Source organism: Hirundo rustica, chromosome 16, assembly GCF_015227805.2.
Source record: "Hirundo rustica isolate bHirRus1 chromosome 16, bHirRus1.pri.v3, whole genome shotgun sequence".
In the NCBI taxonomy this organism is placed as follows: Eukaryota; Metazoa; Chordata; class Aves; order Passeriformes; family Hirundinidae; genus Hirundo; species Hirundo rustica.
Genome location: NC_053465.1, coordinates 9,220,401 through 9,237,637, shown reverse-complemented (window position 1 = coordinate 9,237,637; position 17,237 = coordinate 9,220,401). Strand labels below are relative to the sequence as shown.

The following is a 17,237-nucleotide window of genomic DNA, read 5'->3' as shown; positions in this document are numbered from 1 at the left end:
GCCAGCTGATGATTCCCATGGCAGCCCATGACCACTCAGGGACTTCCAGGATCCCACCTAAGGCCAGCAGCAAGCAGGCTTCATCTGGGGAATTGAGGTGCTCCGAGCTGCCCCAGCACATGCTGCTGGTTGCAGTCTGCAGGACTGATCCTGGATCCAACCTGACACAACCTGAGTTTTCCAAATCATTATGCTAGCTACAGTGTGGAGATTCATGCCTAAGACTCTTGCCCTGCTGTGGGAGCTGTGTGCTTGCTTGGGTTTTGGTTGTAGTTCCAGCTTTCTATAAATTCTGTTTTGCACTTGAAACCTGGCTCACCAAGCTGTAGCTGGAAGCAGCATGAGCTCCCAGCCCTGTGGCACCTTTTTCAGCAGGCAGGAACAGAGAGGGATTGTCCAAAACTCGTGTTTCAGCAGGCTCTGCAGGCTGCATGGAGCCATCCAGTGGAGTGGATCTGTAAGGAGCTGCAGAGTAAAGAGCACCTGTGGCATGGAAGGGAAAGGTAATCCCAGGCCAGTGAGAATAGATTGTTCTGTGCAGGACAGGAGGCCGTGGGGTTTTTATGGCCTTTCTGTTCAAGCAGAAGCTTTTAAAGGACCTCTGGCTGTGCTCTGCTCTGGTTCTGAGGAGTATTTCTTCCAAAGATTTCCCTGTCCTTTGTTTAGCTGGTTGTAAGCAGTGTCTGTTCCAATCACAAAAGCCACATCTGAGATGGAGAGGGCGTACCCCTGAAAGCAGCACTGTCAGAGGCCGAGCAGCACCACCACTGACCTCCCGCTGCTCCGTGTGAACCACAAAAGGGTGGTAATTTGTATTTTGAGAAAATAACTGAGGAGCACAGTGGTGCCAGTGTTCTTAGATTCCCAGCCCAGGGCTGGCTGCAGCTCAGCATTTGGAGTCTGCTGAGCCAAGGCTCCCCAAAGCTCCAGGGACACTGTGGGTACAGAGGAGAATCTTGTGCAGTGGCAGAGGGGTGAGCAGGTGGAGGGTTTCAAAATCCTGCAAATAGAAGTTGAGCAAGAGAAGCTTTTTCCTGTGAAAGAAAATAAACCCTTGCTGTTGGTGAGGGGGCAGACATACGCTATGCCCAACAATTAATTTTCAAACTGGCTCCAATGTGGCCAAGTGTGACAGGACACGTATACGTGAAACATGGCAATTGTGAAAGGGGAGATGTTAGATGTTAAATGAATCCTTCTCTTTGCTGCAGATCAAACCCCCTTGCCCGGTCCTTCCTGCATCAAATCCCAGCTGATCCAGGCAGTGTGCTACAGACTTGGCAGCTCACAGTCTTAGAGGATCAACTGCCTGCGAGCTGAGAAAACAAAACCAACCAGAAGCAGCACAAACATACAAAACACTCAAGTTTATTTTCAGCACCATTCCCGGCATGTAAGTTACACCTCTCCCAAACAGAAGTCTTTTACTTTTCCCAGTCCCATAGCAGTGCAGTTCAGTAGTCAATGGGCTTAGAGCCATTTCCCATCTTAGCACTGGAAGTGGTCTCTCAGCTTACTGGATCCCAAGAGAGATTCAGGCAGCAAAGCAGAACAAGCTCCTTCCAGCAAGACAAGTGCAGTAGTGTTCTGCTATCTCAGTGTCCCCACAGAGCCCTGCAGACAGTGCTGGCTGCCCTGGTTCCTCTCAGAGTGGGGGTACCCCCCTGAATTTTCGGATGACGTTGGCCAGCCGCTTGGCCAGCCCGCCCCGGCTCGGCTCCTCCACGTGGAACGTTCTGGTCAGCAGGTTGTAGAAGGAGCCGTAGCACACGGCCACCACGGTGCAGGTGAGGCAGATGACGTTGTAGGGCATGCTGAAGTCTGGTGTTGGCAGGTTCACCAGCAGTGGCTCCGTGTACAGGCGCACAAAATAGCTGGAGCCATCAGAGGAAGGAAACCTGGAGAGTGGAAGAAGGAAAGGCAGGGTCAGCCTGCACAGGACCAGTGCTTCATGCTCACCAGAGAGGATGAGGGCAGCCACAGCCCGCAGGTTGTGGCACAGCCCCAGTCCCCAGCACAAGCGCACTCACAGTGAGGTGAAGAGAGGGCTTTGCTCCACATCCATGTTCTTCATTGCAGTGACACTGGGCACCAGGGCACTGAGCACAGATGAACTAAGGGCAAAAAAAGCATGCCAGTGTCAGTCCTGACAGCAAAGACATCTCCAGAGACCGGGACAGTAAGTCCTATGCAAAGCCCCGAAAGAGATGAGGAGCTGAGGAATGTCATTACCCGACATAAAAGCCATGATTTGGGTCAGGTGGGTACTCTGTCCACTTCAATAAGGCCCTCTCAAACTGGATTGTGATCTTGGTGACGGAGTTGGCTGGCAGCTGGATCAGCATTTCCAAGAGGTGGGGCCGTCTCCGGTCCTGGGCTGGCTCGTAGTGGATGTAACCTAACCCCAAAGAGATTTCAGCAATGGGAGACCTTGTCCAATCTCACATTGCCTGGACGTCTCCCATGAGGTGGGTCCTCCTGCTTCCACTGTCCCAAGAGAGGTTTTTTGGGCAAGTCAAGATATACCCATAGCAAAATGCATGTCTTAAAGTTAAATTTAGCTGGTCTTTAAAGCTACTGACACATGAAAGTCAGGTATTCATAAGAAGAGATATAAATGCAAAATAAAACCCAATCATAGCTTTAAATTGAGCTTCCTGTGCTACAAAAATTAATTCATGTTGGTTTAAACCTTTGTTTAACACCATCCATGTGCCTCTTATATTAAAACAGACGTAATGGTCTCATCTGCTCTGCTGTGAGCACTGAACTTGGAGCTAGGAAAACATCCTAAAACATTTTGTTTTACAATCCAGTTCCCCAGTGATCACTGTGGCCTGAGGGAGGGACTAAACCATCTTTGGAATGAGCTGCTCATGCCAAGGGAATCGTATGGCATGTGCTGCCGAGAGGGTTTACTTACTCGGCTTGTTTTCCTTCCCTTTGGTGATGATAGTCAGGGTGTGCACGTAGAGCCGCAGGTACCAGGGCACAGTCTCCAGCAGGATCACGGGGAAGGCTCGGTAAGGGTGAGTGTTGTAGATGAGGGTGCAGATCTCCCCGGTCTGCAGCCCGTACCCCCCCACGTAACGCTGAGCGTGGAGTATGGGAATGGGCATTTCCGCTGTGGAACAGGAAGGACAGCAGTGGGGTGATTTTCAGCCCCAGAGCCCTGGCCAGTGGTGCAGATGAAGTGAAGTTCTGCTCACTCACAGCTGTCTTGGGGCCGCTGCCACTTCAGCTGTACATTGAGGCTGCGAGATGTGTTGAAGAGTGAGGGGCTCAGCAGGTCATAGACAGCATAGGTTTTCTTGTCCCCCTGGACAATAGCTTCATGGACTGATGTTGGAGGGGGGGACACTTCCAGTAGCTCATTTTCCTGAGGAAGGGAAATGGACTATGAAAGGAGAAAGTGTCCCTTGAAGAAACTGGCACCACTGGGCAAAGTCCCTCCAGGTAGCCCTGAACTTTCCCACCCAACAGCCAGCTCCGTGCTCTTGCTAACACCACCAGGCTCATCCTCTCAGAGCAAGGAAATCACCTCCCTTTGTTAGCCCCTGAAGGGCCAGGCCATGCAGGGGATGGAGGTGAGGATGTTTCACAACCACATGAAGTGGCTGAACTGAGGGAGCAGGGCATGCTTTCTGACCCATGAGCTTACCTTGTTCTTAGGGGAAATGTCAACGTAGACTTTGCTCTGCGATGCCAGAGGACACGTCTCAGTCAATGTGCGAGAGAACATCTTAAAGAGGGACCAGTCTGTGGGAAGCAAGGTCAGGTGGCAGGTCAAGTGCTGCAGGCTGGGAGCACTCGAGCACAGCCACCAAGCTTACCTTTCTTTCCTTGGCCACTGGAAAAGAAGTCAAAGACCACAGTGAGAGTCTGTCTGAGCTCCCAGGACACAGCCAGGCAGGAGGCATCCTGGACAAGAAAGAGACAAGTGGCTCTGATCGCACTTTCTGGAGTGAGGGGACACCAGGATGGAGCTGGAACTCCACCAGGATTGCGAGATTTCCATTGGGGTTACCAGAGAAGCAGGATGACAGCTGTGTTAGACACAGTGAACCCATCACAGGGCAGCTGGTGTGATACCTTGCAGTGTGACAAGGTGGCTTTGGATTTTCTCTTGGGGTGCTCAGGAAGGGAGCTGAGCCCAGCACTTACCCTGCAGATGGGGCGGATGTGCACTGCCTGTGAGTGGTAGCTGCTGTGGAACAAGCGCTCGGCCTTCAGCAGCACAGCGAGCCCGGCCTGCAGGGAACAAAGGAGAAACTCAGCCCCTGCTCTGTCCTCTGCTCCCACCAAGAGAAAGGCCCTGAGGGAACTTCCCAGTGCATGCTCCCAGATTGCTGCTGGGAGCCCAGCTCCATCAGGAGTGGCCCAATTAGGCAACAAGACTTGTCTTTACCTTTGAGCCACAGGGCAGCAGCTTCTTCCAAGGGGTGAGGTTCTCTGTGCAGACGACTTCCCTGGGCAGGACAGCGTAACGCAGGAGATGGTGATCTGTCCCTGGGCAGGGAGAGGGAGGTCAGCAGGCTCTACTGCTACAGGAATGAGGGACAGCAGCAGATCTGTTCCACCCCCAGTGTACCCACATGCCACCACCCTCTCAGTATGCCTGAAATGCCGTGAGCACCACCAGAAGTAGATACCATTCTGTTCAGAGTGGTTGGAAAGAATAGGCAAGGATATACCCTAGCAGTTTTGTTTTTTTTTTCATGAGTGCTTTAAATCCTGTAGTCCTCACTGTTTCATAAAACACTTTTCATAGAGACAGGTAAGAGCCTGGGAGCATCTGCCATGAACTAGTGAGTTTCCCCTGTTTGAATCCAAGCCTTGTTTGCAGGGAGAGGAAATCTTTCCCAGAAGAGGTTAACAGATGCTGTTGTACACACCCAGACCCAGAGTCATTGCAGGATCTGCACCTGGAATGCTGGCAGTGGCATGGAGCAGAACTAAAGTGAGAGGGCAGAACCAGGCTCACCATTGGCTAAACCCAGGGGTTTGAAGGATGCTGTTGGAATCACTGTGTTAGTTGAATCAATGAAGTTGAGAGAAGCACAGAATATTCCCGAAAGAATGTTACTCAGTTCTTTCCAGGCTTTATCAACACTGTGTGAGAACAGACCAGAGATTACTCAGCAGCTCAAATCCTTGAAACAAGAAGTGTTAAGTCAGTAACATTCAATAAATACAGCAGGGTGACCACACTGCGCTACCAAGGCTGCATGGAGTGTGCAGAGAGACTGCTGGGCTTGTACTCCCCAGCTCTCTTGGCATTTTATTCTGACACATCAGATTTGAGGGACAGCAGGGACATCACAGAGCATCACAGAGCCAAGGGACACGGCAGTGGGCACATCTGGTATGTGAGGAGTGAGGCCAGGGGAGCAGGGAGCATGCAGGAGGTGATGTGTGTGAATGGGGATGGGGCTGTGAGACCCAAAGCAATGCCTTGGTGCAGCTCCAAAGGCTGACCTGACCGGCAGCCAAAGAAAGGACACTTGCAGGGAGGAGAGAACTCTGTGAGTCCCCACAGGGCTGCTGCAGCTTGAACAGGGGTGGTGTGCTAAGGGAGATGGTGACAGGTGTTGGATGGGAGTCAAAGGAAGTGAGTCATGGATGAGAGGTCAAGATAGAGCCCCACTGTACTAGTGCAGCAAGGGGTTTGTCATCACAGAGCCCACAAGGGAATTCCTTGGGCCTTTAGTGAACAAGGATTTGCCCTCAGCACCACACCCTGTCCTGTGAAAAGGTGGGGCATGTTCTGTGGTTTTTCAGAGCTGCTCCTGGGCTCTTCTTTCCAGCAGGAATTTTCAGCCCAGGAGGCCACACACTGTGGCTGCCTCATGAGAGACGAGCAACAGCTCCTGGGAGCAGTGGCCACAGAGGGGACCCAGAGGGACAGATCCATGGCTGGGGTACCTACTCGGTGACCGTGGGCTGGAACCAGACCCAGAGCTCAGCGCCAGCGGGTGCCTGCAGGGGCGGCTGCCCCCAGTAGCGGGTGCGCCAGAAGCCCTGGGTGAGCGCGAGGTGGAGCTCCCGCACGCCCAGCGCTGCCACCAGCCGCCCCAGCGCCTTCGGGAAGAGCCTGTAGTGAGAGACTGTGGGCAGCGTTAATCCCTGCCCATCTCATCCCCCGACCCCTTCCCCTGACATCACACCGGCCCAAACATGACGTCACCCAGACACTGCCTCTGCTTACACCATCAACACAGCCTCTCGTGTGACGTCACCGCAACGCTCCGTCACCACAGCCTCCCTCTGCCCGGTCCCTGCCCACCTCACCCCCGCCTCTGACGTCACTCATACTGGTGACGTAATCGCCGAGGCAATCAATCACATCGCGTGGTCCCTCCGCGGTAGCCCCGCCCCTGCGCCGCGCCCCAGCCAATAGCAGTGCGGTCCGTCCCCGGGCCAGCCAATAGCCGAGCCGTCCGCCCCCGACCCGGCCAATAGCGGCGCGGTCCGCCCAGGCCGGGCCCGCCCTACCTGAGCCCCGCTGCAGGTCCGCGTCCCAGCGCGTGCGGAACTGGAAGGTGGCGGCCACATCGCCGGTGGGCAGCGGGCTCAGCAGCAGCTCCTCCCGCAGCGCGTCCCGCCGCTCCCGCCCCGCGTCCGCCCGTCCGGGCCCGGGCCCTGCCGCCAGAAGCAGCAGTAGCACCAACACCGCCGCCATCCCGCCGCCCGCCCCGCCTCGCGCCGCTTCCGCTTCCGCCCGCGCCGCCAATGGCGCCGCTTCCGGGGCTGCCATGGAGACGCTCCGTGCGCCCGGCCTGGCACCGAGAGCTGCTGAACGGAGCCGGCCTGGAGCCTCCGCGGGGCAAGGCGCCAGCCTGGCTGTGCCTGCGCCTGCCCCCAGCCCAGCAGCGAGCGCCAGCGCTGTCACAGAACCGCAGAATAGTCTGCGTCGGAAGGGACCCGCAGGGATGATCGCGGCCAGCTCTGGTGGTTTGAGAGGGGGTTAAGCGGCTCCCCGAGGGTTCCCTTCCACCGCTCTGAAATTGGTGCTGCGGGGGAAACCCTGGTGCGGTCTCAGCTTGGGTGGTTCCCTGCAGGGCTTGGCTGTGCCCGAGGACGCTGCGAGGACTGTGCCTGTCCCCAGGTGACTTCCACTTCTGAGCTTTTCCCTGAGGGAAGAGCTCTCCCTCGCTCCTCATCTCCTTTGCGGAGGCCAGGAGATGCCAGATGACCGTGGCTCGTCTATCTCCGGGTGCAGAGCCATCCGGGAGAGCCCCGGGGGAAGGGAACGGCAGCCACGGCAGGGCAGCGCCGGCGGTGATGGACCGATGGAGCTCACACCATCTCCCGTTCCCCGGTGATGGTTTGAGTGTAGTGATGATTTCCTCCAGTAGAAAATAAGCATAAAAATCCTAACAGCGTGTGGTTGTCACTTACCAGCTGCTGTACCTTATTGATTACCCACTTACTTGCTCAGATCTAAGGTCCTCATGCAATGTTAACTTGGAACTGACAATGTGATTCAGTATTTGTAAAGAACAAGGAGTTACTTTATATCTTTTTTCCCTGTTGTTGCTAATTAGTGGCTTCACATAAAACCAGAAAGTCAACTTGCCCAGGAAAAAAAAAAAAAAAAGTCATATTTACAGAGTGTTGTTGGGTTTTGTTTTGTCTTTTTTTTTACACTGGGAAACTTCTTGCAACAGGATACTGGTAGGTAGTAAAGGTTTAGATGCATTTTGGAAGCAATCAGCCAAATTAAAGGTGAAAGCATCCAGAACTGTTAATTACCCTCTACCTAGGTAGGGAAGTCCATGTGCTACAACCTGAAAAGCCATGAAACCTGGTCCTTTTTTCTTGATCAATTTCCCAGCTTAAGGAAGCAAAAGCACGTGTTTGTGCTGCACTCAGATATGGGGTACTCCAGCTGATCCCACAAAGTGTTGGTTGACACAGGAAGAGTGCAGTAATATCTCAACACCCCCCAGGAAGCAGCCAGGACATGCAGCATTCCCTGGCTTCTGTTGCTTATCTCCCAGGCTCCTTTCCCCGTGGTGATCGCAGTTGTGCTGATGCAGGGGCAGGGACAGCGCTTCCCCTGGCCTGCAGCCACTGATGGTGGCCAGGGGCCTGTGGCCAGCTTTGTGCCCAACTCCTCTTGGCCTGGCCTGCAGGGACCAAGCCAGGGGGCTGCGAAGTGGCCTCGTGTTGGTAGTACTTCCCTCACTCGTGTGGAGCAGCTGCTGGTGTTCTCTCAGCCCATTTGCGTGGGAAGTCCCCACGGTGCTCATGGCTGGTGGTTCCAGGTCATGAGCACCCCAGCCCTGCTCAGGCCAGCTGTGTCTGTGCTGGCTCTCTCTGCAGAGCCCGAGTTGCTCACCATCGTGACCTGCTGCACCAGCAGCCCTTCTCTGCCGTGGTCTGTGCTGTCTGTTCCTGCCCTGGGCACAGGGACCATCCTTGGGCTGTGCAACAGGAGCTTTCATTTGCACACAGTGAGCACTCTGGCTTTGCACTGCTCTCCATCCTGCAATCCACTCTGAGCCCTCATCCATCCCCCAGGCTGTTTGCTCCCAATGACACGCACACCCGCTGCTTGGTTAGATCAGTGTTATTTCTCTCTGTGCCGTTGTTAAGTGCTTGTCTGGACAGAACCTTTGTCAGTAGGGCAGGGGGAACTGGGATCCTAAGGGATGGCTCTCTGGGAATGGTGGGGCTGTGGGATGCAGAGCATGTTTGGGGGGGATGAAGCAGGGAGTGTTAGCAGCAAAGCCTGAAGAGTTAATTTTGGGAGCTTACAATACCCCTTTCCTTCTCCTTTGGCTGCCAGGAGAACACATGGAGGGAGAGGAGGGTGAAACCATCTCTCCCCTCTGGCAGAGCGGCAGTCCAGGATGGGGTTTACTGAGCACCAGCGGCTTTCCTTCTTCTGGGCTGGCAAGTCCGTAGGGAGGAGGCTGGGAGCAGGGCAGAGCTGGCTGCTAGCTTCCCAGCACCTGCTCTTTGGGACTGTCCTCCTGCAGGTCCTCCTCATCCGACTGCACCACGGGGGTCTCGGCCCCCTCCTCGCTGGTGTCCAGGCTGTTCAGATCCGTGGAGGCAGAGGACGTGGAGGAAATGCGAGACTTGCTCTCAGCTGCGTTGGGCACTGGCAGGGTGATCTCCTCTGGGCACTGGCTGGCATCTGCCCCTGGGGAAGAGAGCAGTGTGAGAACGAGAAAGGCTTTTGGAGGTTTACTGCTGCCTAAGCTTCATGGATGGCCCCTCCAAGACTCACTCCTCAGTGGGCTGTGCGTTCCTGGCTGCTCCCCATGTGGCTGTGCACCCATTCCCCGCCTCACGCCCCCGGCTTGGCTCAGGGAAGTTGTGCACATTCCTTCCCCGTTTTTGGCAGTGGAGCCTCTTCCATCTTGCCTGAAACAGAGCTCAGAGCCATGCTGTGTGAGGCTGTATGCTGCAGCAGGTGAGGAGACTTTTGCTCTGACCTCACCACGGTGTGTGAGTGGGGAGGAATGTGCTGGCACCCCATGCTTGCCCTGCAGACCCCAGCCCAGCTCCGTGGGGTCTGGCTGGGAGGTGGAGAGGTTCTGCAGCCTTCCTGCTCAGCACAATGAGCTCTGCAGCATGGTGGGGACCTTGGGAGCTGTGACAAGGAACTGGCTGTTCCAGAGAAGCTTCGGGAATTTGACTCACAGACTATGGAAGGTGCCTGGGCTCTTCAATCTTCTGAAGCACAAGGTATTTACAGGGGTCTCTATGTCTGGGCTGTGGAGGTGGATACTGATGTGGACAGCCCAGTGTGAGCAACTTCACAGACCCAGCACCAAGAGGTATGGTTCTTTGGATGGGTATGGTTCTGCCCACAGGGTGGCTGGGGCTAAGGAATGGGTCAATGTGGGCACTGGGGGCAGGAAGGGCTTCCAGCCTGGCCCACAGAGGGCTCAGGACTGCACATACCTGGCAGAGACCCAGCAGCGCTGCTCTCCTCTGTCCCACAGCCCAGAAACACATCCACAGTGTCCTGGTCTGACAGGTCCAGCACTTCCATCTGCTCCAGCATGTCCACGTTCACCTCCATGGAGGAAATGCTGCCTAAGGGGGCTGCAGAGACAGAGGCCAGTGAAAAGATGAGTGACAGTGCCAGGCTAAGGGCACCATCAGCTCTGTGCAGGCAGGATCCTGAGGTGGGAGACCAGCCTTGCCACAAGGACCTGGACTCTACTTGGTGGTAAGAGGTCCCAGGGAACTCATGTTTCCTCAAAACATCCATCTGGAAGCCCCTGCTGTGTCACTGCTCCAAAATGCAGCCTGCCCAAAGGCAGACTCTACAGGGCACCAGCCTGGGTACCCGTGTGCCTTCGGTTAAGGAGTGTGAGTAATCCCCAGCACACCCACACACAGCCAGTGTGGGCCCAGCTGGGTTCAGGACATGCACGTCTTGTTTAGACTGAGGTGCCCCACCACCCTCCAAGCCCTGTGCCATTGTCCCCTGAAACGCCCCAGCCCTCTGCTGGTGCCCACAGCACGTACGTCTCCGGTGCTCTATCTGCAGGTGAGACATTGGGAAGAAGAAATCCACATCATGCTGGAAAACCTCCTCAAAGAACTTCTGCCGGTCCCGTAGTTTCAGCTGCTGCTGCTGCATCTGTTCTGCGTCCAGGTTCCGCTGGGGCTGCTCCATGTCAGCTGGGGAGAAAAGGTGAGGAGAGTTGGACCAGGCAGGGCTGTCTGAGCTCTTCTGCCTGTCCCAGCTCACACTGCATGGCTGTGCTGGATGGTTGGTGGTTCCCTTCTGCTCTGCTTTACCAGCACACATTGGTTTAGTCACCATGGATAGATGTTACACACCAGAACAGCAGCGTCACCAGCACTTGCTGTGCTGGAGCCTCAGATCCCTCTGCTGAGGTGCAGGGCGGCCAGGAACGGGGAGCTCATGCGCTGTGCTCACGACTGCTGAAGGGAATTACCTATCAAGGGGGAAAGGGAGCTGGTGTGAGATCAGCTGCGGTTTGCACACGTTCAAGTTTCAGTTTCCCTGCTACCAAACAGAGGGCTGTCCGAGAATGCAAACGAGCAGGGGAACTCCCGGGGTCAAGAGCTGGCTTCGGGCTTTCTGGGCTGAAGGATGTATAAGGAATAAAAGGAACCAGCAACCCTGTCACCCTAGCCGTGCACACCCCCGCCACCACCGTCACTCTAAATGCGGCCGCACCCACGCTCGCAGGCTCCCGCTCACACCCCCGCTCGCAGCCAGCTTGGCTTCTGCCTGCACAAACATTTTCATTCCTGTAATTCCTCGCGCAGTTCACCGCCGGTGCCTGTGTCCCCAGCTCACGGGAGGGAGCGATGGGAGCCGCTGGGCTGTTGTTGAAGGAGCTTGCTGCTGCATCCCTGGTCTTGGTAGCTTCCTTTTTGGGCTGGGTACCCAAAATAGCAAGGGCCCAAGTGGCACAGGGAGGCGGTGGCTGGTGGCCCCAGCTGTTCCCAGGCTGGTGTTTGACCTCAGCCATTCCACATTTCCTTTCTGCTGCACTTGGCCCAACCGGCAGAAGGAAAATGTGATTATTGGAGCAGGCAGTGTAATAACCAAGGAAACCAAACAAACATCCTGTGCTCTGCCTGAGCACAGCCCAAACCCTCCGTTCCTCCAGGCTGGGGAGGAGGGAACAGAGGGAGCAGCATCCCCACCCCGTCTGGCAGGAACAGGGGCAGGGGCAAGGACAGCAGTGGAGCTGGCTGCCAGCAGCATGGAGCAGCACAGGAACCACGGAGGAGAAAGGTGATGAGCCTGGTGAGATGTCATGGAGATCAATGTCACATCTTCCTGAGAGTTCTTCCAGAGCTTCTCTGCATCCCGTTTCTAGGGCATCCTTCAGTGAAACCCCATCATCTGCAGGTGGCAGCCCCGGCGGGCTGGGCTGGGTTGGCAGCACCACGTGGGGATGCACCATGACTCAGGGCGACTCACCACACTCTTTCTGGAAGAGGCTCTGGTCCTCTCCTGGCTGCTCAGTGTCTTCCTGCTATGCCCGGGGCAGCAGTCCAGGCTGCCTGAAGAGGTCTTTGCCTTGGTATGTCTGACCAAGGCCGGGTGCCTGCTCTGGCGCTGAGGCTCCGTGCAGGGCCCAGGATGGTGGTGCCAGTGAACCTTTCCTCCTGGGACAGCCGACTCACCAGGTGGCTGCAGCCCAGTGCTGCTGGGGCACAGCAAAACCCTCTGGCCTCCCTGCGCTGCCTGCGGAACAGAATGGAGCCAGGGACAAGGAGGAGATGATCAAGACACCGATTATGGAGCTGTCTCTCTTTAGCAGCTGGCTGTCCCAGGCAGAGCTGTGCTCCCCGGCCCAGCTGTGCCGAATCCATGGCAAACTGCCGCAGTTCACCACGCTGAGGAGAGCCCATCGGGCTCCAGCCGTGGGGAGGCTGGGCTCAGGGCAGAGGCTGTGCTGGCTTCGGGATTCAGGGTGACAGACCAGCTCTCCACGGTAGGTCTTGCCAAAGGGACCTTAGTGTGGAGGTAAGGACCAGCGTCCAAATTCTTCTGCAGTGCGAATACAAAATAAACCAAAATGCTCTTGCGTGCTGTCCTGAGTGCCATGAATGTGGCTGATCTGGGCTCTTAATGCTCTCCCCAGCACGTGACCGATACTCCAAGTGTCCTTGGGGAGAGTGATGACGGCTGCTGGTGGCAGCATTCCTGTGGGCGCCAGGGTTTCTCTTGAGGGAGAAATTAGCAGGACCTGTTTATGAACTTGTTTTCGAGCTCTGGCCGGGGAGTTGGGCACGAGCACTGAGATCCCATTATGTAAGGAACGCCGGCAGCGGGAGACAGCAGCTGGGGCTGTGCTTGGCCCTGCCTGACCCGTGACCGCGGTGAGAGTCGGGGATGGAGCCTTCCCCCCCTCGCAGGGCTCTTCCGGGCCCAGGGGGAGCGAACAGCCCCGCTAGTGTGGCTGCCCCTGGGCAACCCTGGCCGGGGAAATAAAGGAGCGCGGCGTTCCCTGCCGCGGCCCTTCCCCATGTGACGGCCGGTCACGCTCCGTGGCTGCCAGTCGCGGGGATTGTCTCATCCGGCTGGCATGTTCCCACCGCGGGACACGTTCGCACGCACAATGCGGCCCCTGTGCACCGCGGGGGATCTGTCGGTACCTGCTGGTGGCCTGGCTTTTATTACTATCGCCATGGTTATTACTCCAGCCCGCTGAGCCGAGGGGCTGGAGGCTGATCAGCATTCAGAGCCAGGCTCTGCCCCGCTGGCTGAACCGCCCAGCGCGGCTGCGGCGGCTCCGAGCGCCCCGCTGCCTTCAGATCCTTCCGGCTCTTACGGGTTATTCGCCAGCGCAGCTTGGAAGCTGGGAGCTGGGGCCGAACGCTGATGCAGAGTTTGGGCGGGCAGGGCAGGGCAGGATCCCCCGCAGGAAGGGCAGGCTGGGGTTCCCTTCTCACCTGCTGCTAGGCGGGTGGCCACAGGGCGGGCTGTGGGCGAGGACCACGGCCCCAGGGGTCCCTGTGCCCCGCCAGGGCACACCGAGGAGCCAGCACCCCTCGCGTTGTGTGGGCTCGTGGCCACGCTGTGGTGGGGAAGGGCGTGGGAGGGCTGGCTGAGAGGCAAAGCTTTGTCAGCTCTCCCGCCCGCACCTTCTCCAAAGCAGGCTTGGGAGAGGAGCAGCTCCTGGGATGCAGTTTAGATGGGACAGGGGCCAGACAGGGCTGGAGGGTGCTGGGTGTACCAGCTCAGGGTGTACTCGGACCCAGCTGCCTTTCCACTGGGAGGGAATGAACTTTTCTTCCCTCGTGGCCGACAGGATCCCGGCACACCCCCCTCTGTGCCGGTAAATAGGAGGGGTGTGTTTGGGCTGGGAGAAGGATTGTTAGTGAAGGCACAAGGCCAAGAGAGGATGGGAATGGCCTTTTCTTGAGGCCACAGCTCTGCAATATCTTGCGGAGGTTTTGAGGGATTTAAAGAAGGTCCTAAAAATATTATGTGCTGTGGAAAGGAGCAGCAAGTGCTGGGGAGGTGAGCAGAGTTTAAGTGGGAGATTGCTCCAAGCATGGGTCAGTTCTCTGATGAATAAAAGAGCTAGAGTAAGCTGCCTTTGCCCTTCTCCCTCAGCCTTCCTGGAGCCCAAACCCTGACTCTGCTCCTCCAGAGAAGCCCAGTATGCCCCACTGCTCCCAGCTTGCCAGAATGCACCTTACCCCCCCACCCCCCGCAGGTCTGTGAGGAGATGATTGGGGGGCAATGCAGCTCCTCAGCTGCCACGGCATCTTCTGGGAGGCTGTGCAGAGATGGCAGAGCCTTTCCCTCTCACCCTGCCCCAGCACAGCCCCTGTGGAACAAGGATAACTCCCAAGGGGTTTCAGCTCCTTCCGCATTGGGAGAAGCGGCTGGTGAGGAGAACTGGGAATGCCCCAGAGAATCACGCAGGGTCAGGCCGTGCAGAGGTAGGATGCTCAGACGCCGGCTGCCTGAGTGTTAATGCCCTGCACAGCTCTCCATCGGCACGTCTGACCTCGTGTTGCAGCACAGCAAAAAATAACCCTAGTCCTGATGAGAGGAAATGCACCAGGCGAGTGCGAGGGAGGCAGTGGTTTTGGCAGGGCTGCTCGCTGGGAAAAGCAGGGAGGGGGGGAACGGAGAGAGAGGACATGGCACCTCGTAACCCCTGTGTGTGCCGCGGTTTCATCGTCTGCGCTCCTCCGAGCGATCTCCAAATCCCCTGCGTCTCAGCACTAAAAATATCCTTCCTTGCCGCCCGGAGCTCTTCCCCGGCAGAGGCTGTGTCATAAGACCCTGCTATTTGCGGGGCCCTGCTTCCTTTCATGCGAGGAGAAGCATGAGAACGGGGCAGCGCGGTGCCCGAGGCACGGCGGGCACGGCCGGGGCACGGTGCCTTGGCAGGCTGCTCCTCTACAAGCCCCGCTCCCCCGCTGCCGCTCGCCGCTGAGTTTGCTCTGCTCAGCATCCTCAGCCCTGTGGGTACGGGGGGATCCGCTCCTTCCGGGAACCACGGGGCTCTGAGGGCTGCCGATGCAGCTCCAAAACCAGCCCGCGACCCAACAGGTTCCCGAGCTCGGCCACTTCCCAAGCAGGTGTTCCTTAAATCCCCCCGAGCATCCCCGTCCCAGGCGCGGAGCTCCCCGGGCAGCCCCTGCCCTACAGCAGCCGGGCAGCGCGGCCGGAGCAGGTCGGTGCAGCCAGGGGCTCGGGGGCGGCCGGGGCTGGAGGCTCCGGGGGCGGCAGGTGGGGCACAGCCGCTTTGCCAGGGGCATCAGGTGGGCGCCGCGGGGAGGATGCAGGGGATGCGACACCCGATCCCTGCCCTCCCGCCCGGTGCCGTGCCCCGCTCCCACCCCGCGGCCGGCACTTACCGGGCAGCCGCCGGCTGCGGCTCTGCGCCCCGGGCCCCGACATGCGGCTGCTGCCAGCGGGCCGGGCCGGGCCGGGCCGGGTAGAGTGGGGGGACGGGGATCAGTGCGGGCCCCCCCGCCGCCGCCGCTCTCCCAGCCGCGCTGCGGGGCGGTGCTCGCAGCTCGCAGCTCAGCGCTCGGCGCTCGGCGCGGCACGGGGCGGTCCCGGCGCGCCCATCGCCGCCGCACCGCGGCCGCGCCTCCCGCCCGCCGCCCCGCCGGGGTCCCGCACCGCCGGGGCCACCGGGAGCCCTGCGGCGGGGACGGAGGCTCCGGTCCGCGGGCACAATCAGAAGGTCCCCGCGAAGGGTCCCCGGCCCCCATGGAGAGCGGGGTCCCCGTGCGCGGTACCCGGTGCTCCGCGTTGTCGGGACCCACGGCGGGGCCCCGTGCAGGGCCCCTGGCCCCGAAGGGTCCCTCAGAGGGTCCTTCCCCAGCACAGCCGCCCCAGGCAGAGATCGGTGCCTGGGTGGTGGGCTGCCGGCGCCCTGCTCGGGCAGGAGCTGTGCCCCGCGTGGCAGGAGGTGGCAGGGGGAGGCCGGGGGAGGCAGGGGCTCTGCCTGGGCACGGAGAACAGTTACCATTCATGCTTGCTTTTTCTTTGCTCATCTTCTCAAAATGCCCAGCTCACGCATTCCCGCGGGAGAGAGGACAGCATGATGTATCGACGGGCCTTCCCCATCTCACTCCTGGCCTTGTGAGACCCTTATCCCCAGCAAACCCCACTCCGGAGTGCTTTCTCCCACGTTCAGCCCTGCACATCAGGGCTGCTCCTTGGCAGAGCCGAGGACTTGGCCGCCGCCTCCTTCCTGTGTCTCAGCAGGGTGAGTCAGTGCCTCGCCGTGCCCAGCGCCAGCTCTGCCCGGAGCCTGGTCACTGCCAAGCCGGAATGGGGGACATCCACTGTGCCCTTTGCTGTGGCTGGAAGGGAGTTTCCAGTGTCTGTGGTGTGTCCCGCCTGTCCCGATCTCAGTGTGTTCCTCTCACTCTCTCCATAACGAAAGATAACTGTGTATTGTTTGTGTCCCGGCTTTATTTTGGCTACTGTTGCTTTGCTGTCCCCCCTATACCTCCTGGGACCTCCTGCTGCCGAAAACCGGCTTTGTGCTGGGTACCCGGAGCCTGCAGCCTGGGGCTGGCTTCAGCTTGCACGGTGGTTTTGAATTTTGTCCACGTAAATGTTTATCCCTATCCATAAGCACTCCCAGCCCTTCCTGCCTGATGTTTGCACGCAGTGTGGGATGCCAGCACTGCGGTTTGGGGGCACCAGGCCGGTGTAGCACGAGTGGGGGCTTGTGGTCTCCGAGCAGCTGCATGACCAAATCTCTGCCGGCGCTGGCTTGTTCACAGCTCCGAGTGGCCCCTGGGCAACATCAGCCTGCTGGCACCGTCCCTACTGCCCCCCTGCCCTGCCCTGGCCGCTCCTGCCGGCGGAGGGGCGAGCAGGCAGGGCCGGGGAATTAGCTCAGGTCTCTGCTATGTGACACGTCCGTGTCTTTTGGCAGTGGCCGCTGCCGCGAGGCGTGGAGTCTGTTTGTGCACGCACGAGTTTCCGGAGCGCCCCGAGGTCCCCAGAGCTCACCGCATCCCGAATCCCCGCTGTGGGGACGGCACATGTGGATGCTGCCCGCGCAGAGGGACACGTTCCCAGGCCCCTCGCTGTCGCGGCCCCTTCATCCTGCCTTGCCGGGAGGGCGTTGGAAAAGCACTGATATCATCGGCACCGAGCCTGACTCATCCTGGCTCTTCAGCACAAGCCGTGCCGCTCAGCGGGGCACACATTTTATTCCAATTAAACCATTGCAGGCAAGCCAGCACTACATAATGATTTTTTTTTTTTTTTACTCATAGCAAAGCGCGCC

The 17,237-nt window shown here is 58.3% G+C and overlaps 2 protein-coding genes across 4 annotated transcripts; both read right to left on the bottom strand.

Annotated features, from left to right (window-relative positions):
• Positions 1-1,352: 1,352 nt before the first annotated feature.
• On the bottom strand, positions 1,353-6,682 carry PIGT (phosphatidylinositol glycan anchor biosynthesis class T). The gene is made up of 12 exons (XM_040079931.1): positions 6,496-6,682; positions 5,930-6,107; positions 4,985-5,112; positions 4,409-4,509; positions 4,165-4,251; positions 3,834-3,921; positions 3,662-3,759; positions 3,214-3,379; positions 2,924-3,124; positions 2,233-2,398; positions 2,031-2,114; positions 1,353-1,898 (listed from the first exon to the last, which is right to left on the bottom strand). The coding sequence occupies exons 1-12, from the start codon at positions 6,680-6,682 to the stop codon at positions 1,646-1,648; spliced, it is 1,737 nt and encodes a 578-aa protein (XP_039935865.1). The 3' UTR covers positions 1,353-1,645.
• A 1,878-nt stretch (positions 6,683-8,560) lies between these two features.
• On the bottom strand, positions 8,561-16,224 carry DBNDD2 (dysbindin domain containing 2). Of its 3 annotated transcripts, none has more exons than XM_040080146.2 (4): positions 15,957-16,224; positions 10,495-10,650; positions 9,922-10,065; positions 8,561-9,154 (listed from the first exon to the last, which is right to left on the bottom strand). In XM_040080146.2, the coding sequence occupies exons 1-4, from the start codon at positions 15,982-15,984 to the stop codon at positions 8,946-8,948; spliced, it is 537 nt and encodes a 178-aa protein (XP_039936080.1). In that variant the 5' UTR covers positions 15,985-16,224; the 3' UTR covers positions 8,561-8,945. The 3 variants fall into 3 exon arrangements, with proteins under 3 accessions (XP_039936080.1, XP_039936079.1, XP_039936081.1); XM_040080145.2 differs by lacking the exon at positions 15,957-16,224 and adding an exon at positions 15,337-15,469; XM_040080147.2 differs by lacking the exon at positions 15,957-16,224 and adding an exon at positions 10,813-10,942.
• Between the last annotated feature and the right edge of the window lie 1,013 nt (positions 16,225-17,237).

What these genes read in the sequence shown, in the direction of transcription:
- PIGT (XM_040079931.1), bottom strand. Translation starts at nt 6,682, where the DNA reads ATGGCGGCGGTGTTGGTGCTACTGCTGCTTCTGGCGGCAGGGCCCGGG. An exon ending in ACCCCTGGGTTTAGCCAATG is followed by an intron (nt 4,510 to 4,984) that starts GTGAGCCTGGTT and finishes CTCCCTGCCCAG; the next exon opens with GGACAGATCACCATCTCCTG. An exon ending in ACATCCGCCCCATCTGCAGG is followed by an intron (nt 3,922 to 4,164) that starts GTAAGTGCTGGG and finishes TTTCTTGTCCAG; the next exon opens with GATGCCTCCTGCCTGGCTGT.
- DBNDD2 (XM_040080145.2), bottom strand. Translation starts at nt 15,379, where the DNA reads ATGTCGGGGCCCGGGGCGCAGAGCCGCAGCCGGCGGCTGCCCG. An exon ending in CCGCAGCCGGCGGCTGCCCG is followed by an intron (nt 10,651 to 15,336) that starts GTAAGTGCCGGC and finishes TTTTCTCCCCAG; the next exon opens with CTGACATGGAGCAGCCCCAG. An exon ending in GCAGATAGAGCACCGGAGAC is followed by an intron (nt 10,066 to 10,494) that starts GTACGTGCTGTG and finishes CTGTCTCTGCAG; the next exon opens with CCCCCTTAGGCAGCATTTCC.